Source organism: Lonchura striata, chromosome 20 (assembly GCF_050655825.1).
Source record: "Lonchura striata isolate lonStrDom1 chromosome 20, ASM5065582v1, whole genome shotgun sequence".
Classification (NCBI taxonomy): Eukaryota; Metazoa; Chordata; class Aves; order Passeriformes; family Estrildidae; genus Lonchura; species Lonchura striata.
Window position 1 is genome coordinate 5,192,965 of NC_140722.1, and position 26,782 is coordinate 5,219,746.

At 39.2% G+C, this 26,782-nt stretch overlaps 1 protein-coding gene across 2 annotated transcripts in view; it reads left to right on the top strand.

Moving 5' to 3' along the window:
• DHX35 (DEAH-box helicase 35) overlaps nt 1-25,412 on the top strand; it is a 28,823-nt gene extending 3,411 nt beyond the window's left edge. The window contains exons 5-22 of one of the 2 annotated variants that reach the window (XM_021527847.3): nt 405-509; nt 1,355-1,416; nt 2,078-2,147; nt 2,775-2,834; nt 4,746-4,858; nt 5,025-5,121; nt 6,196-6,354; nt 7,532-7,742; nt 10,257-10,381; nt 10,848-10,902; nt 15,776-15,871; nt 16,220-16,314; nt 16,891-16,968; nt 18,084-18,213; nt 18,878-18,959; nt 19,482-19,553; nt 21,160-21,298; nt 23,684-25,412. In XM_021527847.3, coding sequence (XP_021383522.3) covers nt 405-509; nt 1,355-1,416; nt 2,078-2,147; nt 2,775-2,834; nt 4,746-4,858; nt 5,025-5,121; nt 6,196-6,354; nt 7,532-7,742; nt 10,257-10,381; nt 10,848-10,902; nt 15,776-15,871; nt 16,220-16,314; nt 16,891-16,968; nt 18,084-18,213; nt 18,878-18,959; nt 19,482-19,553; nt 21,160-21,298; nt 23,684-23,728 — 1,794 coding nt within the window. In that variant the 3' untranslated portion in view covers nt 23,729-25,412. The remainder of the gene's footprint in view (nt 1-404; nt 510-1,354; nt 1,417-2,077; nt 2,148-2,774; nt 2,835-4,745; nt 4,859-5,024; nt 5,122-6,195; nt 6,355-7,531; nt 7,743-10,256; nt 10,382-10,847; nt 10,903-15,775; nt 15,872-16,219; nt 16,315-16,890; nt 16,969-18,083; nt 18,214-18,877; nt 18,960-19,481; nt 19,554-21,159; nt 21,299-23,683) is intronic. The other variant, XM_077787029.2, reaches the window with a different exon arrangement.
• The last annotated feature ends 1,370 nt before the right edge of the window (nt 25,413-26,782 follow it).

Below are 26,782 nucleotides of genomic sequence, written 5' to 3' on the forward strand. Positions count from 1 at the left end.
TCCTGAACTGAAAATTATAGTTTATTTTAATAGTGACTTATCTGTACTCCCATCTAGAGCATGGGGGTTGTTAGAAACAAATATAGGCAGCTGCAAAGATACAAAGCATAGTTTAGAAATTCCTGAACTTTTGCTTGCTTTACCAAGATTGACAATTATCCTAAATTCTTGGGCTCAGAGTGATGGGGTGATAAGATTCCAACTGAAATAATGAATTCACTGCCTGTAGGTATAGGCTGGAGTGTCACTCAAATAACTGGCACTAACTTGTGGTTCGAATTCTACAGGGACTAATTAATGTATTGTGGAGTTTTATTGTGTCTTTAGATGTCTTTGTAGTTTGTAATGACACAAGGCTGAAGTGTGCTGAGCTGTTTGTTGCTTATGAGGATCTCTTTTCTCAGGTTGCAGGCCGAGTTGCTGATGAGAGAGGTGCAGTGCTGGGACATGAGGTTGGATATTGTATCCGGTTTGATGACTGCACAGACCCACAGGCTACAAGAATTAAGGTGAAACACCAACAGTCTGTGGTTACTCTGAAGGGATTAGTTGAAACTCTTCAAGTACTTTTGCTAAATTAATGAGAACCTTGTGATGCTCACTCAAGAGAATAGGTAGCATTTCAGTTTCCCAGGTGGGTACTCCAGAATTCTGCTTGAAATGGCTGTGTCAATCCAAACATTAATAAAATGAATACCTGTTCTATTCTGATAGTCTGACAAGCACCATTTTAAATCTAGAAAACAGTTTCAGGGTATGGCCAGCTGTTGGTATAGCACTGGTGTGAGCTATGGGTCACTCAGAGTCATAGGGAAAGGCTGCAGTGAATCACAGATTAAAAGTATCCTCCCCTAACAATAGATTTTGATTAAAAGCAGAGATAAAACCCAAGATGAGTTGGCTGAGAGATAATTTGGTGTATTAAATAGCAACTTTGCAGATGTTTTTCAGTGCTCTGAGCAATATTAGTGTTGTTTGTGTTCTGCAGAAGAGGATTTGCTTTAGTTGTGCTGGAATAGCAGTGATGATGAATGAGACAATTTGCTTTGTGTTGGTGTTTCTTTTACAGTGAAAGAAATGGAGATATTTTTTCATTAAATAGAGCTGAATTTTATTTTTTAAGCATGATTATTCATTTAGAGTTGAAAATTTGGAGGGTTTTGTCATCAATTTTTGCTTAGTTCAAGGCCACAGTTGCAATCACAATCTAATTTGATAGATCATTAGAAAATTAAAGGCCAGGAAACATTTAGGCAAAAGGCAAAATCCTAGAAAAACATTTATAAAAGTTACAGTTAGTGGAGACTATATGATAAGGATGTTTTTTGACTTTTTTTTTTTCATTCACTTCTAGTTTCTAACTGATGGTATGCTCGTGAGGGAAATGATGGCTGATCCTTTATTAACAAGATACAGGTAAGAAAATTGTAGAATGAATGCTTTCTGAAGTGCAATTTGGTAAAAATCTGTTTTTTTCAAGCTATTATGATAGCAGTTTTTATAAATTATTAATGGATTTTATAAATTAAGGAGCGAAAAGTGAAAATTATTGTAGAACTCTGACTTCTTTAGGTTGTAAAAACAGCATTGTTTTATCAACAACATATTGTTAGTTGATCATTGCAACACCAAAAACAACAAGATTTGATGCTGTAGTTTTGAGACAAAAGCTAAGGGGGCCTTATGGAGTCTGAATTGTTTTATTTCCTAATTTTAAATTATTTTTTCTTCCTTATACTAATAAAAAAATCAACAACAAACAGGCTTTTCTGATACTGTATTCTGATATCCAAAAAACCTGTGCAGTACAATAAACATAGACTTGTTTTCTTCTACTCCTTTCCAAAAACTAGCCTGAATAGAGAACAGTGTGTATGTCCCATGTGATGCCAGGTACATTTTTCTCCCTGCTTCACTGCTCCAAGCATTTTGAACTTCCCCAGTTCTGTGAGTGTCTGTGAACAGTAAAAGTCCAGCTGCAGATTTCAAAAAATGGTGTTTCTAGAAGACAGGGAAACACTAATTCTAGTGTCAGTGATGTAATTTCTGAAACCATACCTTTCTGCCTTTTTCACAGTGTACTCATGCTGGATGAAGCTCATGAAAGGACTCTTTATACAGACATTGCCATTGGCTTACTAAAAAAGGTAATTTTTTTTTAATTCACTGTAATTCTGAAATTTTAGTTTGGTAATTTTAATACAGCTCTCTGTAACTATTTTAATTTCCATCCTTTTCATTCAACCTCTGATCGTGATGGCTGGTAATTGAGGGGAGTACGATTGCTGCTTCCTCATTTAGGGAGCATGATTGCTGTTTCCTCATTTATCCTGCAGTCCATTGTACATACCCAGCTATTTACTTTGGTCATCTGACATTGAGAATCCTCTGTTTCTTTCCTCTGATGCTGAAATGTCTCCTTAGCTGATAGTTCCAAAAATACACTGTTGATTCTGCTGCTGCTGATCATGTGAAGTGATCTGATAGGATCTTGTTGTTGACTTTCAGCCTATTAAAGGTCTGACTCCCACCAGAAATCAAGAGTAAATTAAAATAACTGACTGAATGCCCTTAAAATAATTACATAAAACTCCAAACAGTCATTGGGTTCTTAGACCTGTGGGTTGATATGGTTGCTTCATTCATCAACTGTCTTGTAGTTTAAAGTTGTTCTACAGAGAGGTTTCTGCTAATGTGGATTCTCTAAATCTTGGTTCTAGTCATGTATTTCAGAAAGCAGTTTTAACTCAGGATGTTGTTGGTCTCTCTCCCAGGTTCAGAAGAAGCGTGGGGATCTTCGCCTGATCGTGGCTTCAGCCACCTTGGATGCAGAGGTACAGCTCAGAGATTTGGGTTGAAATGAGGTGACATTAGGTGACAGCTCCACTGCTATTCATGTACAGCTTATCCTCTGTACTGCCTGAGTGGTTTCAGGAAAAGATCTGCTGTAGTTCAGTTGCTCTTTTTTGTTTTCATGTTCTAATAGCAAACTGTTTTGGATGTGAGTTTAAATATGAATCTGCTTTTTATGTATTAATATATTTTTTTCTCCTTATTTGTATTCTTTATAAAAATGTGTTCTCTTGGCTTAATTTATTAAGGGGCATTTAGCTCAGTTTTGCTGACAGAAATAATCTGAGGCAACTATAGACAAGTAAAAATAAGTGATAAATTAATAGATTTAATTTCAATGAGATCTTACTAGACCCCTGATTGACTTGTGACCTGTGGACACTTACATAAGCTCAGTACAAGCATCATGAATTTAATTTTGAGTAGGAAAAGAGGAACGCTCTTAGAGCTGAGCAGTGTTTCACCCAGCCCTGTGTTGTGCTTGTAGCAGCAGCAACAGGAGATGCTTTTTAGGGAGAACATGTGAGCCTGTGCACCTGCTGTGGGTCTGTTCAGCCTGAGCTGCCTCAGCACCTGCAGCAGTTGTAGTACAGATATTAGTCAGCACCTTCCTGCTGTTTCCCTCTACTATGTGTTTATGGACCTGCTGTTTGTTCATTTGTCTTTGAATCTGCAAGTCTTCAGGACACCATGCGTAATTTTCAGGAGTTTGCCATCTGCTGTATAATGAAGCATTTGGTCTAATTCTTTCAGACCTGTTAGCTTCATCAAGGATCTCCCAGTTCTTGTACTGTTAAAAAAAAAAAACAAAACACCCCCAAAACCAGTTTTGCATTTACTTTGTCACCTTTGATTCTGTAAACCTCAGCTGTGTCTTCTCAACCTTGTGCTCCCCAAGCAGAGCCTTTTCAGTCTCTCCTCATATGACAGCTATTCCATCTCCTATATCATGCTCTTTTCCACTTTTCCTGACTGCTCTGTCCTTTATGAGATGTGGTGGTGAGAGCTTACAAGTGGCACTGAAGGTGTGGGCACACAGAGATTTCCTTTAGTGATAGATACCATATGCCATGAATGTTGGAAGTGTGCTGTGCTTTGGTAGTGTTTGCACTGCTGGATATTCTGTACATTACAAGGTAATATTCTAACTGCCAGAATGCCAGAAACCACATTTCAAATAGATGACAGTTAATTTAAAATGAGTTAATATGAGCAAAATGATTGGTGTAACTATATAAAGCTTTTTGTTTAATGCAGAGAGTTGATGGTTATCTCTACAATGCTCATAAAAGTTAAGATGAATTATATAGGTTCTTAAATTCCATCTTTAGCTGTTATTTATTGAAAATACTTCATGACAATAGATCTAAATTTATGAAGGTGTCTCACAACACATAAATCAAAAATTTTCATAAATCATGCCTGACTCTGCTTTTACAAAGTGAGATCTTGGTGTTCAGTAAGGGCTGTAAAATTTACTCACTCACCCAAAAATGGGTAAGAAAATGCAATCCCTACATAAACCTTGTTGCACAATTATGTCTAAGTTCTTCTTGGCTATGACTTTGCTAATTTGATAGATTTAACTTCCAGTTAAAAGTTTCCTTATCTTCTTTTTCCAATTGTAGCAGCTGATATAATTAATTTTATTTTCCTTTCCTGTTTTTACTTCTCAATGTAATGAGATATTGCAACACTATTTGTGCTAAATGCCTGAACCCCAGACAGAACAGAAGGCAACAAAATCAAACTTTCACATTTTTTAATTGGCACTGTCAAATTGATGAAGTAAACATCCAAGTAATAGCAATTTAACTTCTTTGTTTCCTTAGGTTTTTTTCTCCATACCTTGAAATGTCAAACTGAAAGTGTTTGTTTTTATTTTAATGTAGAAATTCAGGGATTTCTTTAATCAAAATGATACCGGTGACCCCAGCAAAGACACCAGTGTGATCCTCACTGTTGAGGGGAGGACGTTTCCAGTGGACATCTTTTACCTACAGAGGTGTGTTCCTGTCTGGTCTTGGCAGTAGTGAGACTGTGCAACTGTGCTATCATTTTGTCTAGGTTAGAGCTCTGGTGTCCCAGAGCTGCTCTGTTTGTCCCTGCTAGAGGGGAAGAGTCTGTACCTATTTTTCTGCTCATGTCTCTGCTGTTTTCTCTCCCCATAGCCCTGTTCCTGACTATATAAAATCAACTGTGGAAACAACAATGAAAATTCACCAGATGGAGAATGATGGTGATATACTGGCATTTTTAACTGGACAGGTATAGACATAAGTGATTTTTTTTCTTTACAGTGCTATATTGTGAGCTTTTTAAAGCTGCATCAGTCTCCTGAGGCTTTCCTTAGTTTTGCTTACTTTATTCTCAGTAAAGATGACAAACATTTCTCTATTGATGGGAGCAAAACTAGGCCAGTCCCAAAGATATGAAGACAATACATGGCCTGAATTTATCAAAGCTAGTGGTGGATGATAGTTTTTGCCATTTAATGCTGTGTTTTCTCAGCCTTGTTAGTGAGTGGAATTCTGTGTGATTTGCTGGTGCAAGTCACACATACCCAATTGTTAAATTGACAGTGAGTCATCATTAATAATTAAGGCAAATGGAATTTCCATTTGTTAGGCTTAACATCTGAAGTGTTTGACAGAAAAACAAATTGCTATGAGATCAAAATGTACTGGTCTCTTCTGTTCTATTTATGCTTGTCAGCTCACTTTGCAGTTGGGAAGAGCAAATGGGAGGCAACTAATTTCTCCAGTGAGGAGCTACCTTGAAGAGCTTCAATAACATCTTACATATTTTCGAAAGCAATTCCTCATCCTCTTTATTGATTTAAGTTTGGAATAATGAATTCGGTATTTCATGAAGCAATGTTTGAACATTTTGTTTTCTGTCTTTAAGAGTGAGATGCCACAGCTGAGATTAAATATGAAGTTGAGCAAGAGGTGTCAGTGCTGTTCCTGTGCCATTCCCAGTCCAGGCCCACAGCATTCTGCTCTGCCAAAATATTTTGGCTCCCATTTTGCTCTCACCAGTTGAGATAGACAGGAAAAACCAAACTTCCTCCTAAGCTTGGTTCAGTCCCTCCCCATGATTTTGCTCATGTGTTTGTGGTATGGCATTGACTCAAATAACAGTGAACACAAACATGTATATAAAGCTTTATTTATTAGCAATTTATCTTAAGAATATTACAGCATGGAATGAGCTAGTCAAAATCCTGGAGTTGGGACAATTGCAATGGTATTATTTGGTGCAGTTTCTGTATCTAGGTGACAGGAATGTGCTGTTAAAGTGCAGCCTCTCACTGTGTGCCCTGTGCTGCTCTGGCTGCAGGAGGAAGTGGAGACTGTTGTTTCCATGCTCATAGAACAGGCTCGAGCCCTCGCCCGCACCGGGATGAAAAAGCACCTCCGTGTTCTGCCCATGTACGCTGGGCTGCCTTCTCCTGAGCAGCTCAAAGTGTTTGAGAGAGTCCCTCACACTGTCAGGAAGGTGAGCTCTTGTGTCTGTCTCCACTTCCACCACCCAGAAGGGTGTCTGCAGCACACAGGTTGCATTTATCAGCTTCACATCACGGGACTATTGCAAATGCTGCTTTCAGGGAGGCTTTCTGCATCTCCCATCAATGCTGTCAGCTTTCAAACTGGGAACCAAGAACATGTTCCCTGGCTTCCTTTTTCATCTTTGATCACATGTCAGTTCCAACTTTCCTTCCTGCCTCATCAACTCTGCAAGTTTTAAGTGTCTCCATACAACTTTGCATTTGTCTTCATTCAGTTGCAGCTTCTTACACTCTGAACTCCTTTGCTTTTACTTTTTTCTTTCTTTTTGTGATTGAAATGTTCATGGCTGTTTTCCAGCAGTAGTAGAAAAAATAGTGACAGAGTGGGTAAGTGCTATATTTTCATCTAAGGAACAAGTTCAAGCTTACTTGATTTTAGTGGAAAAAAAAGCTTTGTTTTGACTTCTGCAAGTCTTGTTTGGACATTTAATGTCACAGAAGTATATAATTGGGTGTGATTAGTGCTTTCTGCTTATGCAGAGCCTGTGTTGGGGCTGAAATAAGCTGACAAAACTTCACCAAGGTGACTTGTAATTCTTGTATCTACTAGGGTTTGACAAGTGAAACTGTTCATCTGCCATTGAAGAACATTTAATATAAATACCTCGCTCTGGGATATGACATTAGTCAGTTAACTTTCAAAATTTACTTTTTAATTTCAGGTGAAATAAATATTAGATTTCCCACTGTTGTCTGGGAACAATTATTTTTTATTATTTTAGGACATACATATATAAGTGAATCCCTGCAGGAGTGCTGAATGTGGAACTCTGTTCCCCTCCTATCCCCCACCTCATTCTAGTGCAAAGAATAATTCTGTGTAACTGAGAAGCAGAAAGAAAACATTCTTAGTTTGCTACATAAGAACACTTGATTTACAGTCAATCTTTTTCTCTGCAAACACTGCCAAGCTCTTCTTTTATGAAGAGAGAATAAATTTGAATAAGAAAGTGATTGTGAAGCTGTGAGAACTGCTGTGCAAACTGGGCTTATTTCAAGCTGACAGCTCCTTCTGCTGTTTGTACTGTGTCATTTTGTGCTGCTGAGGCCTCTCCTTGGCTGATGAGCCCGGGGAGCTCACAGGATCCTCTCTGCCTGTGCCTGCAGGTGATCGTTGCCACCAACATTGCTGAGACCTCCATCACGGTGCACGGCATCGCCTTTGTCATCGACTGTGGCTTTGTGAAGCTGCGTGCCTACAACCCCAAGACGGCCATCGAGTGTCTGGTGGTGGTGCCCGTGTCCAAAGCCTCGGCCAAGCAGCGGGCGGGCCGCGCCGGCCGCAGCCGCTCCGGGAAGTGCTTCCGGCTCTACACAGGTCAGCATTGACATGTTAGTGGTGTGAGAGTAAGGAGAAAAGGCTCTGTTTGTTCATTCAGAAAGAACAATATGTTCCTTTGTTGTTTGATGCTTCTACTTCTCTCAGCCCCTAAACTATTATGCTAGCCTAGAGATATGAGGCCTTGAGGGGAGGAACATCAGGAGATGGGCAAAGATTCAAAAGAGGCTCTCACCCCGATGTGGTTGTTCAGCTTCTTTATTCCATGAGATCCGGGGGGAAAGAGAATGAACAGGAAGGGTCATGGCCTTATCTAGGCTCTGGACAGGGAGGGCTTCTCTGGCTCTCCACCAACCCCATCAGGCAGGAAGGAGGGGACACTTATCTGATCAGTCACAGGGGCCCCTGGAAATGGGGAAAAGCACAGCCCGAGCGCACTGTAACAGTTGTTTATCATTGTTGCTGTTAGTCATGAAGGAGTGGGATTGCTTTTGGGTTAAGAACGATTCATTGTTTAGATAAATATTAGTTTTAGAGGTTTTGAGATTTATGAGAGTAAGTAGCTGGTTATAGTTCAAGAGTAGTCACAAGTTTCTTTGTTACAAGGTAATATATAACTTTCTAGTATAATGGACAGATGTTATAAGGTTTATTTTGTTTTTTTAACTTATCACTTTTACTTCTACTGCACTGCAGATACTTTTGTCTAATAGGCTGCTGTTGTATGTATACACGTTTCTATTATAACTTCTAAACTCTTAGCTTATTCTGTATAACCTCCACACTACATATTTATAATTATATAATCTATATAACCTCACCCCTACATTATAAACCCTTCACTGTCTTATCCATACAGTCTCTCACTTACCTAAGGTATATTCTTACTTACAACTATAGAAACATAAGTTTATGATTTTTTTATTTAGTGTCTGTGTATTGTATTTTTACATCAATTTAAGCTTCTTCTAAGGTTATAAATCAAACTCTTTAGAATCTGTGGAAGTTTCTGTTTTTCAGATTCCCACAGTTGTTCCTATGGCTTGTTTAGAAATACCTCATTCTTATGTGCTAGGTGCTAGGAACTCAATCTTTTTTGTGAATCAGAAGCACAAATGGGGCAGAGTCAGCAGTTGCAAACACGAAATGTTAATGCAACTCTTAAAAGTGGCGAGCTTATTAAGAAGTTTGTTCTTTAAAGATTTTGGTTTCTGAGCAGTTTCAGCTTGTAATACTTACCAGATTTATAAGCTCTCTTCTCTGACTGAAGTCTTTATTGACCTTGCATTTAACAAAAGGGCTCTGGAAATCCTTTAGGTAACTCAGAAAAAACTTCATGTCTCTTTTTTTCCTAGGAATAGCTGCCAACCCCAAATGCTTCCCTTGAATCAATGACCCTGACAGTGCACAAAATTTACTGTTATAAATAAATCTTTTGGCTACCTTATGCTGTCCAGAGAGCTGCAATCAAAGTGTCTGTTCTCAGCTGCTTAATGAGAAAAGGCTTTGCAGCTGAACACTCCCATTGCTGATGGGCTTCAGGTCCCCTCTAGTTTTACTGGAGCTCTGAGATGTTGGAGATGAAGCACTTTGCTTTCAAATGTGTATGTGCTTGCCAGCAGTTGCCACATTAAACCAAGCCATGGTTTATGCTCAGAATTTTATGTATCCAGTAAAAATCAGGAGACAATATATGCTACACAATATCCCAAGCTTACATAGCTTTGTGAGTGTTTTACTGGAGAAACCATGACTACACTGAAGATATTTTTGTGTGCTCAAGAGCTGGTCTAGGGAGTGCTTTAAGAAATGTTTTAAAGGAGGAAAAAATAGAAATGAAGAAAGTGCACAGAGTGAACAACAGCAGAGAAACAGCACTGTCTTTGTGCTAGGGAAGGTTTGAGATAGAAAAGGGTTGTGTAGAAATGAAAATAGTTTGGGTGAAAATAATGTAGAATGTGCTTTTTTTTTACTTCGGAGCAGTTGGTTAGTGGAAGATTTTATAGTTACATTCAGTATTTTTCCAGACTTGGACTTTATAGTAAATGTGATTTTAAAAAGGCATTGTTAAATAAATTGTTTTTCCATCCTTAATCTTTATTTAAAATATATATTTTAGACCGTTTGAGTAGTTACAAAAATAGTGTTTTTGGACTGAAGGCATGCTGCTTTGAAATTTTTCCACATCTGTTTAAAAATATGCTTTTTTTATAGTATTGCACTCTGCCTTTTATTTTCTGACAAAAACATTAAACAGAAGTGAAACAAAACATTTCCAGATTTCTGTGAAGAATTTGTAACATTTCAAATTGAAACGTGGATGGGTGAACTACAAAATCAAAATTGTAGCCAAAACCATTGAATTTCTATTTAAATAAAAATAATGTAATACAATAATTGGAGAAAGATCATCTTTGGGATAGAGATGATCTTTCACCTGTCAAGAATCCATTTGTGGTGATTTAAACTTGAAATGGGTGTGATTCTGTCGTGGTGACTGCACAGAATGGGAGATGAAGCTCAGTTCCCAGCTGTGTTTTTCTCCCCCCACAGAGGAGGACTTTGAGAAGCTGCCCAAGTCCACGGTGCCGGAGATGCAGCGCAGTAACCTGGCCCCTGTCATCCTGCAGCTCAAGGCTTTGGGGATTGACAACGTGCTCAGGTTCCCCTTCCTCTCGGTGAGTCCCAGGCTCTGAAGGCTGTCACCTTTCCTTGGGCTGAAGAGAGATCAGGCATGAGCTGGGGATAGCCCACAGAGCCATTCACCATTGCCCTGCTGGTTTGGAAAGTGCAGCTCGTTGTCCCCTGTCAGGCAGCAAAGTGCGGTCCTGGGAGCCAATAGTGCAAATAAGGTGTGTGACCACTCAGAAACAATGATTTGTGTTCCAGAGTTTGATGTTTAAATTGTTGAGAAGTCAGGAAAGTCTTAAAAAGACAAACCGTGAGGTTCTGTAGGATTGTAACTGCAGTCCCATTGCACTGAATTTATGAAGAAAGAGGAGTGTGAGAGCTCTTTGTTCATTTTGCAGCACAGAGTAGGTTGTTAAGGATTTTGCAAAAGAGGAAGATCTATAAACTCATGTTCTATGCTAAACTCATGTTCTATGCTGATAACTTGAATGAATGCACATTTTCTCTTCACAGCCACCCCCTGCACAGTCGATGGTGCAAGCTTTAGAGTTGCTGTATGCTTTAGGAGGTGAGGTTATAATGCTTTACTTTATTTGTAGCAATATTGCAGGCGTTGTGAAAAATACTTGTAATTTGTATTTGGTGATTGGATGCACGTAATAAAATTTGCATTTCAGAGCTGTGCTTTCAGAAAGAAGGAGAAACACAGCTATGACTGTTGGAATTTTTTTGTTGGTGGGTTTCTAGAGTGTACCTCAGTCTCTTCTGAATTTGCTCTTTTCTTTTGGTTATTTCAGATGGGTAAGCAAGCAAACAGCAGCAATGGAGTTTAAACTAGAATTTAACTATTTAGATTGGGTAAATGAGTATTTTGTAGTTATCTGTATTTCCTTGCAATTTCATGGAAGGAAACCAGTCATTTGTCCTTGCTAGGAGCAGGGCTGTGAGCTGATGGGGTGTTTTTTTCCTGGCATATCATCTTTGTGTTCCTTCAGTTCTTACAGAGTGATATGAATATACAAATGGAGTTTGGACACTAATTAGACCAGTAGAAGAGTTAGACACTTTACCTGCACCCAGTTAGATAAGTTGTTACATACCTAAGACTTGCTGTGGTAGTGTTTTATTTCATGTTATTGTGCTAGCAATGGAAACATGTAACCCTTGCAGATAGAAACAGAAAAAGTTGTAAGCAAAGGTTTGACTGTAATAACCCAGAATTTATCAAGGCTGATAGAATTGCAAATTTATTCCTTAGTGGGACTTTGAAAAACATGCTGTGTCTATTGTAAATTTTCCTGTTAACACGTTGCAGTCATTATCTGATTTTGCAGTGTGTGTGCTGGAACTCTGCCTAAGCACTGTGAGTCAAATGTGATGCCTGAGTTTGGGAGAGCTCAGTCACTGGAGGCTGTGCGTAAAATCCCACAGACAGTGTGATAATTTTCAAACTCCCTCCTTGCTATGATTTTGAAGGTTTTACTGATAGGAGTTATTAAGAACTGATTTAATTATATTTTTTAAATTAGTTCCAGTCTGTGCTCTGGATGCAGGATGGGCTGTGGCTGAAAGGCTACACCTGCTGTAGTGTAATGCTCTTCATGTTTGTGTGGTTGGTCCTGCAGCTGAAGCAAAGTTCAAACCCACAACAAATCAAACTGTTCTGATTCTATTAGCTGTGATTACAGGATACAACCACTAACAAAAATCCGTGATCATCCCTAAAACCAACACATTTTTTCCTGAATGAACTGGAACTCTGTTTCTCAAGGCACTGTGTGTGTTTCAGTAAACAGCTTGCTGGCTTTTCATGCTTTTAAATGTGTGCCACTTGCAAAGACTCTGCTCTAGTTTTAGTATTGAACTTGCCAGTTATGGACAAATCAACAGTTATACACAATCTTGTAATGAAAAGAAAATATTAGTCTGACAGATCTTGAGAGCATAATTCAAAGTACTTTTCTACTATTCAGCTACTTAAAAGAGTATCTTTTTAAAAATTCTGTTCTCTGTGTTACTAATCACAGCTTGTTCTCCAGTTCATTGGGGTGTGAACAACACTGTTGGCATATGGTTTAGTTTTAGGTGGTTCTGTGAGGAGCAGGGACTTGGACTTGAGCCTTATGGGTGGGTCCTCTCTAACTGGAGGTAGTCTTTGATTCTAAGTGTGTTCATTCTGGTTTTATTCATTATGCTGCTGTTGGCTATTTTAACACTCAGATCACACTGTTGTAGTATGTTTTTATACACAGTTTTCAGCTCCTTCTTGTGTGGTGAGTGAGATGCCTGCTGCCTAATTTTGTTTATAGGAAGAACTGTTACATTGTTGAGTTTTTTTGACAGCTGTGTAATCTTTTTGAATGCAACAAACTAAACAAAAAGCAGAAACTTGATATGAGGCCAAGTAGTCAAAACTAATCTCTGTTTGACTTCAGCTCCTTGTTTGTAGCTAATTCAGAGTTGACAATATTTGCTCTATAATGTAAACATGAGGCAGCATAAAGGAGATTGTGTAAGTTTTGGAAGCTTCCAGAGGTTTGTGGCTGTTTGTAGACCACTCACAGATGCTGTGCTGTAACTTGTGGCAGTCTGCTCTCTTTTTATGCTCATGGAGCTGTAACTCCGCTTGGCCAGGATTTTTGCCCTGTGCTGGTTCAGTTCCATCTTGCAAAGGAGGGTTTCACTTAAGACACTTGGTCCTTGGCAACCTCTCCAAGCTTGGAACAAGGACCTTCACAGTGGCTCAGGAATGTGTTGCAAGGATGAATTCACAGCCAAAACCACCTTAGGGAAATGGAGAGGAAAGTTCAATAAACTCACTGATTAGTTGGGTGATGTTTTGGCAGAAGTGTTCTGCCCATAAGAGCTTCAAAGAGCTCTTATTCTGTTGGCTGCACAGCTTTGTAGCAGAACAGAGAAGTGCTGATCTTGGTGTTTCAGATGGAAAGAAATGTGTGTGCATGTGTGTGATATACTCTTCAGTTTTTGCTGAAATTTAAGGTGAAGTTAAGTTTTAGGTGGTTTATTACAAAGATTTTATATAAGGCGCAGAAGTGGAGTTGCCCAAGCATTTGCAGCTGCAGTGAGGATTAAATTTCTCTTATGCAAGTAGGAACATATATTTCATCATTGGCATTGCAGTCACATTCAAAAAGGCAGTTTGGGCTCAGGCCCCTGTTGTGCCAGTGTGGTGCCAGCTCGTGCAGGGCAGATGCTCCTAAGGCTGAGATAGCTGTGTTGAATAAACACATCACTGTTTGTAGGGGGGTTATTTTTACAGTGGTGCAAACTGATTACATCAGAAGTATCTCTCCTCAGCCTTCTCCTTTGATGCCCTTTTGAGAGTCTGAGTTATCAGTTGGAGTTTATTGGTTTTAAACATAATTTAAGAGGCAAATAAGTAGGCAAAAAGTGACTTTATTTTTAGGGTTATTTCAGGTCTTTGTTGAAGATTTGTTTGAGAGTTGTCATGTATCAGAAACAAACACTGCCTAAGTTTAAAAAAGATAGTTTTAATCCCTCAGCCTTGTCACACAGTAGTGGTTGTTACTTGAAACCTTTCAGTGTCATGGTACTTGAATAATATCTCCTGAGCACATTTAATTAAAATCTTTGTAATACCTTTTTCTGAGATCTATAATTTCTTGTATATATGTGGATTCAGTGATGGCTTCCAGGATTATTTGAAGGAAACTTTCACCTATTCCAAAGTATCCACTGCAGGCTATATTCTAGCTTATTACTACAAATAGACCTGTGCACAACCCATATATAGATCATGCAAAATTGTATTGGCGTTTGTAGAATGCAGCAGAAGCCAAAGGATTTTGGCTTGATGCACCTGTAGAAGGTGGTGCATAAATATATGGAAATTTCTCCTTTTTCCTACTTAGGAATGCAGTTGTCTTTCTGTAGATGAAAACCTATCTAAGCTATTAGTTGTGGTAGAAATTGAACTTCTCATATGGCATTAGTCAAGTGAAAGCTATTAATTTTTGCAGGTGGTGTGATTTTGTGTTTAAATATGTTAGTTCACCATTGCGCAAAAGCTGCCTTTGATATCTGTTTCTGAGGAAAACTCTGTGACATTATGTGAAAAGCCTGGTAGGTTTTGTTGGACAGTGTAGGGGTGTGTGAGTGAATTACTACATTGTCATGAGTTGGTAGCATATCATATAGTAAAATAAACACTGGCTGGAGGGATCTGTGGGTTCAGATGTGCTGACATGAATTATAGGAGATCTCATTCCTTGACCTGATTTGTGGTTTTGCTTTTCTCTGTGAAACAGAGCTGCAGTGCAGCTGTGGCTTTGTTACCACCACACAGTCTGACAAATAATGTGTTTATATAATGTGAGAGCTGTGGTTGTGTTTCCTCAGGTTGCTTTGCTGTGGTTGGTTATGCAACCTGCAGTGCCCCAAAGTCCTGCTGTTGGGCTCTCACTCACCCCTGTTTGTGTAGTCTATTTCTGGTGCTTTACCTCTTTGTCATACCTCATACAACTTAGTCTATCAGAGTTTTCTCTCAGTTTTTTCTCTTTGCTGCCTTCCTTAGCAAGCTTTTTTTCCTTATTATTGTTCCTTGCATATTGTATTTTTTTAATTCTGTGTCCTCTGGCAAAGGAAAGGCTTTTCCATTTAAGTCTTTCCCTGAAATCTCAGCATAAAGCTCAGAGTTAGACTGTGACCTGTGCTTTGCATGGGTTACCCGTGCTGCAGGGGTTTGTCTGCAGGAGCCAAACCTCTAAAATGGTAAATGTCCAGGGTTGCTCAGGGTTCCTCTGGCCATCACAGATCAAGCTGTCAGGCCTACCCCCTGCACCATCTCTGGGAAAAGGCTACAGCTGGAACATGACTGGCAGTTGAGTGGGTGATACATGAGGCAGACTAAACTGTAGAAAAGCTTCATCAGCTGTACATCTCTGCTTTAGATAATAATACCTCATTTTTCTCCACGACCTAAGTAGATGTGCTCAGAAAAATGACACCCTACCATCAGCAGTGCTTCCTGTTCCTGCAGTAATGCCTATTCCATGTTTATTCCCATTTTCATTCTCATCTGCTTTACATCCCCATTAACAAAGATGTTACGAAATATTTAAAAAGAGGATCTGAGGTCTAACAGCTAATATCCTCTCTGGCCATGGCATTGCCTTGGACTGCAGGTTTTTTTAAATTATTGACAATAAGAGTAAAACTTGGTCAAAGTTAAAAAACTTGTGTGTTCAAGTATTTTTGAAAAATAAATCTGGTGACCCATGGGAGAGTAAATGGGTATCATGGATTGCCTTTAAGCTTAGTGTAATACACATTCAGCAACTCTAAGGTGCATTTGCTATATTTGAACTTGTAATTCTGCTCTTTAGTACAATTTAAATCTAAAAAAAGCCTTGCTGTGCTGTTTTGCCTGTGTCCCAGCTACATTTCTTAATATGTTGCAGGTTTGGATATGCACTGCCGATTAACAGAGCCCCTTGGAATGAGAATAGCAGAGTTTCCTTTGAATCCTATGTTTGCAAAGATGCTTCTGGAATCAGGTAGGAGGAAAAAGATCAGTTTCTTCACAGTCATGTAGTTGTAATTCATTGCTAGACATTTGCTAAACTCAAACTATACTTCATCTTGGTGTGGTCTGCAGTGAAAAGAATTGGTTAAAATCTCTATTATATAATTAGTCTAAGACATTTCACTGTCTAATAGGTCTAACATTTGCTTCTTAAGTTTTCCACTGAAAACATTCACTCTTATATGAAAAAATAGAGGATTCTATTTATTTCTGTTTTAAAGACTATAAAAACATATTTTGCTTCTTTTTAGTTTTATTCTCTATGGGGGCAAGTTGAATGGAAAAGTTTCTTTATTGTATTTTGTCATTTACTCTTCAGGAAATTTTGGCTGTTCCCAAGAGATTTTGACAATTGCTGCCATGATGCAGATTCAAAACATCTTTGTGATCCCTCCAAATCAGAAAAACCAGGCTGTAAGTTCAGTTATGTCTCCTTTTCTGTTTGTTGGTTCCACATTTCTGGACTTCTAGAAAGTATTTTACTGGTGCCTATTACAGACTACAACTTTGTGTGAAAATAAAATAAGGTCTGGAATTGTATCAATTTGTTGTAGGTAGAGGAAAAAACCAAATAACAAGGGAACCTTGAAGTCTTTTAGTAGTACTAAAAATCTCCTTCTGATGTCCAGGAACACAAAAGATTATAAACCAATATTGATCAGTTGAAGGGTTTGCAAAAAAATCCCCCAAAACCTTCCCACACACCATTTCCTTTTGAGATGAACAAAACAGGAAGGATGTAGCAAATTCTTAATAGTCTAATTTGAATGAATGGAGATTCTTTATCTGTTAATTTTTCCAATTTCAGTTTTAGAAGTGTTCCTGAGTTTAGGGGGGCTAGTAAAGTATTGCTATTGTCCAGAGGAACTGCTCTAGGTGGTAAGAATTTAGCAGTCCCCAGGAAATACTGAGCTGAAGGGAACTGGGCATGACAGACATGATTTCAGCAAGAATCAATCTGCCTATAAAATGATATTTCCTGTTCTGCAGGCCAGGCAACACAGAAAGTTTGCTGTGGAGGAAGGTGATCATCTGACCATGCTGAATGTTTATGAAGCCTTTGTCAAAGTAAGTCAGTTCCAGCGGATGTGGATTTGCAGGAACGGGAGGAACCTGAGGTTCTCACTTCTAAATCTGGAAGTTCTGGATACAAAAAGTTCTCAAATCTGAGGACTTACTAAGCTTATCAAGTGATAAGTCTACATTAAAAGACTCTCTGGTCACCATTTGCCACAGACTTTCCACAGTTCCTCTGAACAGGGAGTAAAAGAGAATCTTTTTAGGATACGGCATGGAAATCTTATGGGTAGACAGCTGTGTTTTCAAGGAGACAGGGATTTTGTCTTGGGGATTGGAAAAAACAAATGTCCAAGTTTCCAATGAAATTAATACTTTCCTCATGTTTTACTGATGATATTCTGCATTTAAATCTAGCAGTCTTTTTTTCTGGTGTTAAATTAACTCATTGATATCATACCCTGAGGTCTAATACCAACCTTGGTACTGCTCTGTAAGCTGAGGTTTATTTAATAGTTTTGAAGTTGCTACACCTCTTTGGGAGAGGTATATTTTACTGATATCAACCACTTCTGTAGTGAAATACTTGCAGCAGTGCTGAGTTGAAGCAGTATAACCACCCAAGTGTTCAAACATGACTTCTTTTCCCCAGCCACAAAGCAGCCAGGCAGGCACCAACTGAAATGTTGCCCTTCACATTTTGTATGTGTGCAATTCTCTTAGAAACAGTCAGATGCAAAAGCTCTTGGAGGGAGTGCTGGTTTCTGGAGAAGCAGCTCTTTGCAGAGAGAAGACCAATGAAAACAGCACTAAAAAGGTTGTTTACATTTTGTGGTTGAAAACAGATGAGTTTATGATCTGAGAGAATTAAATTGAATGACTGATGCTCTTCTCTTTCACCACATATGAAGAAATGAAGCACATCTGTTTGAGAATACTCCATGGCATTTGATCTGCTGCTCTTTACAAGTTGTGAGACATGTTTTTTAGTTACTAGTGCTACATACCCTTGTTAGTTGCTCTGTAAATAGGTAATTTTCAGGGAAAACCACAATAAATGTGTAGTAGGAGACCAGAATTAAGACAGAACAAGGCTATCCAAAAGAGATTGGATTTGCTTTGCTGATGGTATCTCATTGAGATTTTTTTCTCTTCTCACTGTACAGCACAGCAAGAGCTCCCAGTGGTGTCAGGAGCACTTTCTGAACTACAAAGGGCTTGTGAGAGCTTCTGTTGTAAGAGAGCAGCTGAAAAAACTTCTCGTCCGCTTTAAAGTGCCAAAGAAGTCCAGTGAAGGTGATTTTTTTTTTAAGTTCTTGTCCAATACATAGTGAACGTAGTTTTCAAACTGTCAGTCTGCTCCTTACTTTTCTTGTAACCTTTGGAGTATTTTTATCCTGGCCTCAAAATAATGTTAATTTAGACCAGATTTTTTTCCTAAAAATGGCTGCAGAAGAGTACTTTAGCCTGTTTTACTCCAGTCTTCATTAGTTGAGACTTCCAGCAAAAGTTTTAACCACTGATTATCAATTTAATGGACAGGTTTTCCAAAAGACCCATAAATAGGTCACCCTGTTCCCTCTTTGTCTTTTCAAACAGGTCATTTTTGTTCAAAGTGCTGTTCAGCCTTTGGGATGTGATTTCCAGCTGTGCTGTGTGTGCATGGCTGCCAGGACTGGTTCTTAGCACTTGTCTCTACCTGCTCTGAAAAATCAGCCCTCAGTGCTCAGCTGTCACACTGGTCTGCTTTAGGGATGTGAAACTCTTCATGGAGACACAGGTGGCAGCATTTGCTTTGCTGTGAAATTGAAGTCAAAAGGAATTGCAGGGTTTGTCTGCTTTCCTGCCTTTGCTGTCAAAGCCTGATGCACTCTGAAAAGTTGTTTGAGATTATTAAGTGGTATTTTAGGGATTTTTGCCTTTCCATTGATTCATCTTACAGAAAAATTCTTCTTTGCAGGTGATCCAGATCCTGTTTTGAGGTGCATAGTTTCTGGATTCTTTGCTAATGCAGCTAAATTCCACTCCACAGGAGCTTACAGGTGACTATATACAGTTTCACTACAACTGGTGCTTGGTTGAAAGCTCCCCTGATGAATTAATATAAGTTTAATCAACAAGCAGATGTTTCTCCTAATTTGCAATTAGGAACATGTGGCAATCAATGCACTAAATATTTGAAGTTCTGTATTTGCAAACTGCCTCAGTGTTTATCTCTTCTCTTTGGCAAATATAGCTAAAATTATTAATAGTGGGAAGCTGCTGCTAGTAGTCATTAGATTGCTTTAAGTTAAGCAAGTACAGTTGTAGTGCAGTGGTGTTGTAGCACTCCCAGAACACTGAGTAAAAGCCTGAAATGTTACTTTTTCATTTCATGTAGATAAAACTCTTTTAGGACATCAAATTAAGCCTTGTTTTATCTGCTCATGAAATGCAAATGTTAATTTCATTCATATTCCAGTCCTTTCATTCTTGCTTTCATAAACATTCATACTGGGGCAGAAAGAAATCAAATGCTAAGCAATAAAGAGAGGCACAGTCTGAAATAGTATTTTGTTTTCAAGGACTATCCGTGATGACCATGAGCTTCATATCCACCCCAGCTCAGTGCTGTATGCAGAGAAACCTCCACGCTGGTAAGTTAGAGCTGCTTTCTCTTCTTTGGGTTTTTTTTTAAGGGATTTGCAGCATCCAAATGGAACTGCTTCTCTCCATCAGTGGAGGAATAGATGTAAAAGGTCATAGTTCCCACAGGGAGAATCCAAATGGCATTTCCTTTGCAATGTTTTGTAGGGAGTATCCAAATAAAAAAGGGTGTTTAACTGTCAAAGAAACCTGCAGAGGCTGGAAAGCAGAGCCAGGTGACCCTGTTTAGTGGACATCTTGCACTGCAGATTGTTCTCCAAGTAGTGGCTGTATCTAGACAGAGCTAGGGTTAATTTACTTTTATTAAGCTTATTAAGGAAATATCCTCTCAAACAGGTGCTGCAGATATGGGAAAGGGATTGAAGGGAAAGAGATAGCAGGGAAAGGGCTTACACATAAAATGCATGATGTGAAAAGTTAGGGCTGTCCAACGGATTGAGGAAAGAACTGGCTGTGCTTCCCATTAGCTGGGATATGATCATTCCATTTGCAGGTCAAAAGTCCTCAGATAACAAACAAAAATGTGTGTGGAACTCTCAGGTCAGTATGATCAGCCTGAAGTATTTGGACTTCCATCCTGCTCTGCCTGCTGCTGAGACTTAGAAGGATAAACTTGGCCTGGTGTCATGGCATCCTGTCACATAGGAGTTAACTTAACAACCTAAATTTCAGTGCTGCTGCAGCCTGGGTAACCATCCTTTATTGAGGGCTTCACTTCTCTCTCTGCTAAGAGCGTATAGGAAATGTGTTGTCATTCTGGTTTGTTTTCCTCTGATTTATTTTTAGTTGTGTTAGTTGTTGTGTCTCAGGACGCATTTGGCAAAGAGAATTTTGAACTCTTTCCTCTTTGCTTTTGAGAGCTAAATACCAATTAATGAGAAGCCACAAACCTCAGTTGTTTGCAGCTCTGCTGTGTGTAGGAGGCAGATGGTGACTTAAGGATTTGGTAGCTGCCTTTCAGTGCAAGGGTTTGCACTTCGTGGGGAAAAAGACCTTACCAGGTGAAGGTGACCTCAGAAAGAGATTGTCCATGCTGGCAACCAGACTGTGTGGCAATGGGGATGAGTCCACATGGTTGGTTGTTCCTCAGGCTCTTCCCAGGAGATGTTCTGGCTGGAGTTAAAGCTGATTTCTTCCTCTGATGCTTATCTCACTTGTCTGCAGACTGGCGCCAGGGATAGTCGTGCTGGGGTTTGTGCCCTCCTTGTTGTGGGTGCAGGGTTTTGGTGCTTTGGACATTTGCCCTTATGATATCACTGAGTAATTCATATTCTGTCTTCCAAAGCATCAGTTGTGAGTCCCCCTTGACCCTATTATAAGTAACATTCTTTCATATATACCTTGCACTCATATGGTCTGGTAGTTTGTGAGGTTGTTTTCATCCTTAGAAAATCTAAGGATTTTCTTAATGTGGAGAACTCTGATCAACCAGAGAGAAAGAGGTAGGAGGCTGAATTACAGCTTAAGGACTCTCTTGTCACTCTGTAAGTGCCACCTCTGGCAGCATGTATGTGAAACTGTCTAAATATGATGTTAATCAGCTCTCCCTCATTGCTTGACAGCAAACACTATTCAATTTTGTCTCCTTTCTCCCAGGGTAGTCTACAATGAAGTCATACAGACTGCTAAATACTACATGAGAGATGTGACAGCTGTTGAATCCTCCTGGCTGTTGGAGCTGGCACCTCACTTTTACCAGCAAGGAACGGTACGGAATCGGCATAAAGGCCAAACGGTACCATTGCTGCAGAGCAGCTCTTGTGTCTGACCTTTCTGAGGGTTTGTTTTGCTGTGGTCTAATGGGACAGAAATTACTTTGCTCTGGTCATTGTAGTGATTGTAATATAAAGGAAGAGGATAGTTAGTTGATGCATGAAATGTTTTTCTCTATTAGCCAGCCAATGGATCTCAGAGTTACAAAATGAGATCCATTTGCTGGTAAAGTTACATTTACCATGGTATCACTTTGGGAAATGAAGCCTTCAGCCATTCCATACTTCAATATAGGCCCTTGGTAGCACGTCCCTGAGCAGAGCTGTAGGTAGGCAGTGATCATACTTTGCATAATCATTTTAGGAGACCCTTTGCATGCTTTGCAAATGTTTGTGAAAAGCCTGAGCCTTTGTTTTTTTGAGCATTAATTATGTTTACTGCAGAAAAATCAGTTTTGATCTGTTCAAATGTGAAATGGCAAAGAACAGCTGCTGTTTGTGCAAAGCTTTATTGCAAATTGCTGTGTGTGATACAGATACCTTCTATTTATAAGTATTATCTTTTAGCAGTTGTCACCAACCTGTGTAGACTGTCCTGTGTGAATCTGTCAATCCAGACTTATTCACTGGTCATTCTGAGAACTGAATTGATATTAAATATTATCTAAATTTAGTTTAGCTGGAGCTGTTGGTAGCACATAGCCTATAAATACTGTACAGATTACCAAATTGATCTTGTATTTGAACTTCTCATGGGACATTAATATCTACTGAGCTTTATATTTTAAATTAATGAAATATTTCCAAAATCTGAGTGAAAAAATGCATTTGCATATCAGACTTGTGAAAAAGGTGGCCTGTTTCAAATTTATACATCTGCTTCACTATTTGACTTAGAGAATCTGGTGTTTGTTTTCTTCACTTCCTTGGGGTTTTGTCAAAATGGAGAATCCTGTGGTGCACAGAGCATCTTGGGACACCTCTGTGGTTACAGTTCCCAACAGTTTGGCATCTATTCATGTGATGGACTCGAGAGAGGGGTTGTTTATGCTCATCTTGGATAATTCATCTCAATTATCCAGACAATTCCCATCTATAAATGCACTTACTAAATAGCTGAATATTTTCTGCCTTTTTCCTATAAGGCATTTTACAAAGGCAGTGGTGACCCCTGTGGGGCAGAGCCTTGCGCCTTCAGCTGCTGGGAGATGATCTGCAGACATGGTATAAAAAGGAGCTGAGCCAATGTTGAATCAAATTTGTTCCTGCAATAATTAGTCCTTTGACTCACATGTTTACAGTTGTCACATAATTTACATTTAGCAGCCCACACCCACACAAAATCCTGTTGTGACCTCTCCATGGGCTGAAATTTGGGGTGAGGTTTTCCTTTTAGGTGGTAGCAAAGAGGACTTGTCTTGAATGAGGGAACATGTTTTTCAAGGTAGTGCTACTACTGCTGCAGATAATCTAGGAAATTACATCAAAACCCAATTTTTACCAAGTTTTTTACCTTTTGATCAAATGAAGTCAGTTTGCAGTATGACCTTATCATTGCTTTAATCCTAAAATAAATGGTAACTCTCAAGGATGGTGCTGATTTTGAGGAAAATTCTGTCTTCCAGCCTGGTCAGTTATCCATATCAGCCAAAAGTCTTGGGTGTCCTTATAAAATGCTTGAAAATTAGAAACATTTCTCTTGTGTAAAACTATGAGTAATACATGTAAAATTTTAATAAGTGAACTGTTGCAAATCACACAGGTTTATGTTAATTGATAGATACCTAGATCCTTTTTCTACTGAAGGATACATATTTGTGCTAGAAAGGAAAGGTTTTACTCCTTTGTCAAGTTACAAATTACCACTGAATAGGGCTCTGTGTTAACAAATGTTCTTCTACAGCTTGATCTTGGCCAGCTATTTTTCATTCCAAGTTTTGCAGAACTCTTCTCATATTTCATTCCACATTTGTAGGTCTTTAAGGTCACAGAGGTTCCAAAGATCCAGTGCAACTTCAGGATTAATACAGTTGTTAAAATCTTGTCCTTCACATACATTCTCCAGGTGTTTTTTGCAGATGTATTGTTGGGAGCACATCTTTCTGTGCATTTTTACACTTGGAAAATTGCTTTCAGTGGGAAATTTTTCCTATGCTTGCAGCTAGTATAGAAGAACTAGGAGTTATTTTACTACAAGTCAGAATATCAGTTTGGGGTACATGTGGGTTTTTATTTAATGGGTTTATTTTAGTTGTGTCAGTAACAAGCAGAGCTTGGAGAGGTGTGGATATTTGTGTTAGAATTTATTTAAATTGTGATTAAGGATAGAAAGCATTGTAGTTATTTTTTTTTCCCTAATTTTTGGTGTATCTGCTAAGCAGATTTGTTTTTATTTTCTTTTTTTGCAGCATCTTTCCTTGAAAGCAAAAAGGGCTAAAGTAGATGACCACTGACATGACTTCAATTGTTGTGACATCAGAAGCAGAAACTACCAGTGATTTCAAGCTGGCTACAGTCCATTCAGCAGTCAGTTCATTAGCAATTTGATCTTCCATCAACCTAAATGTTTAAATGCCTGCCAGGATCTGTAGGGGTTTATGCATGACCAGTACATTGTAAACCTAGAGCTTGCATTGTGGACATTTTAATCTTTGCCTACTTGACCTCTGTTGTTAATCTGGGCATGTTGCTCCTTTTAAATAGGTAGAAAAACAACTTAAAAAGTAAGAGGACATACAGGACCACAAAAAACCTGAAACCTTCAAGAAAGAAACAGATTTCCTGGAGTGGTACTGCCTTATGAGCGTGGGGAGTAGGGTACCCTGCCTCCTGTCACCCAGAGCACTGTGACTTACACCGGCCAAACTGAGCCTGGCTCCTGCCAGCAGGAGCTCAGGGCAATCAGCTACCCCTTGAAATGCAAGGTGCTGCCATGGAAACATTGATTTCCTGTTGGACCATCCCAAACTGGTGCAGCTTGTGCTCCCAAGCAGTAAAAGTGTCCTGCCCGAGGCTGAGCTGGCCCAGCTCACTGTGCTGAGCAGTCCCTGGGTACTCAAAGGTCTGGGCTCTGCACATGGGAGCTGCTGTTTGGGGAGGGGAGAAAGAGAAGATCAGTATTTTTAAGATGGATTAATTTTCTGCTCAATCAGGGGACTAAAGATGTATGTTCATAATCAATCAAGTTCACAGACAGGGCTTTACTTTTCTTTTTTTTATCCTATGAGAGAAAAAATGTTAACCTTCCACTGGTTGGAAATACCAGTAAATTTCATCTGAGGAGTATCATGGAACTCTGTTTTTTAGCCTCTGTTGATCAGCAAAGAAGGAAATGTTCTATACTTTCCTATAAGGAATACAGTCCATTATATTTCTTTTATTACAAATCTGTTCTTTGCTGCTTGGGACTCGTTTTCCTCTGTTACTGAGGAGAAAGATGCTCTGAACAGTTGCTGCTTTACTTGATATTCCATGGCTACTTTACAGTAAGAAATTATGCTTGTTTGTGTTTTAACAAAACAGTTTGGATACACATATTTATTTTTTTCCGTTTTCCATTTTTACCTATATATATTTATTTTAGAAAGGCATTGCTTGAAAATTTTATTTTTGTAATTCAACTGATTTGATGAATATGTTTTTTGGCATATTAACTGGTTTTATTTCCTTCTTAAAAAAAAAAAAAAAGGATGTAAATAGGCAAAAATTTCTACATAGAACAAATGCCTTCCTCATCACAGGACTGCCTTGAAAACTTTCTTGAGAGCTTCTTTACCTTGTCCCTTCCAAATACCTGCAGAGAACACGTTGTGCCACATGCACTGACTGCCAGCACAAACACATGTACCAGTCTCCAGGAATGGCACCAGCAGCATGAAAACTGTGTCACCTTCCTCCTTGTTGTCCCTGTGCCCTCACCTTTGTATTTCTCTCTTAGACTGGAAGCTCCTCGGGGCAGGGACTGTCTCCTAGCCAGAGCTGAGAGCGGTGTTGGAACTCACTAAAATGATTTAATTTGCAGGTTTTTATCTCTTAAAGGATTAGAGAAAGAACTGAATAGGAAGACTTGTCAATTGTCTGTGTTTCTCTGTCCTCTGGAAGTATTCTTAAGAAAAATAAAACTGTTGAATTGAGGAAGCTTGGGCATGCTTCACTTGGGTCTGAGCAGGGGGTGATTTCCAGGGGTGCTGGGTGGGTGTGTTGGGCTGGGCTGGCAGTGGGTGGCCACTGCATTTGCCAGCTCTGAGAATTTTGGGTGGCTCTGGGGACCTGTCTTGTTCAGATGTTTTTACCTGATTGCACAGCTGCAAGATTTCCTCTAGGAATGGTTGTGATTCCTGCCGAGGTCAGAACCCAGGGGTGTGCAAGTTTTGTCACATGCTGCAGACCATTGTAGTTAGGTAAGAATGAGTGCAGTAGGTCCTTATAAACAAGCAAAAAATAAAAATTGAGACTTTTTAGTAGTTTTACAAACTCCTGAGGTATCTCCACACCCAGAACAGGCAGACCCTACTCTAGAGATGCAGGCTAAGAATTAAGTGTTACTAGGATCCAGACTAAGGTCACCTTTAGAGAGAAAATACTGCTGGCATCAGAGATGTGGGCCCTTGGAAGTTGTTGGAAGACAGAAAACTTAAAAAACCCATAAAAATCTCATTATTTTGTAAAGCTTTGGCCTCCAGCTCCCTGCTAGATTCGTACAGAGCATTGTGCTTTAAGCTTTATGTAAGGAGGTGGCTCTCTGCCTTGGTGATGGCTCTTTGCTGCATTAAGGCTGCTGTGGGGAAGGCTGGAGTCATTTGAAGATGGTTGTCAGGAGTTTATCGAACATTTGAGGATTGGAACCCTGGCTTTTAGAGAATGAGGTTAAAATATCAGTTTGTTGAATAAAAATATTGCTTGGAATAGAAGTCATTCCAGTGCTGGCAAGGAGACAGATTTTTTTAAGAAGTAAATTTACAACCCATTAACATCAAATGATTGTGGGGTAAAAGAAAGGTGCATTCCTCAAGCCCCTCAGGAACTGTTGTCAATGTTTCTACTTGGGACTTCAGTATTGTCAGCTCTAGAAGAAAATAACCTGGAATAAAAATTCAGCCAAGAAAATATTGAGATATGTTTCCCATCTTTTAGATTAAAAGTAATTCTGATAAACTAATGGGAAAACAGTCACAGCCCTTTCTGGTTAATCTGAAGAGAGAGACAAGTAATTAAAAGTTGGGAGCCTTGGTTGCAGGGAAGGAGGGAGAGAAGAGAGCAGGGAAGCAGAGAGCCTTTCAGAATCCTTTTGGGAGCATCAGTGTCATGGAGAACTGCTCATCCTGGGATTCTGGTAATTGTCATTGTAGGCAATTTTACTGAAAGCAGCTTGGAAGCAGCTTTATTACTGTAATTTCATAATGTTCGTCTCTATCAAGTGATCACACAACCAACAATTGGCAAAGAATGCCATGACCCCAACTCAGCATTTAGAGTAAGCAACTCTGCTGGGGGTTGGAATGAAAAAG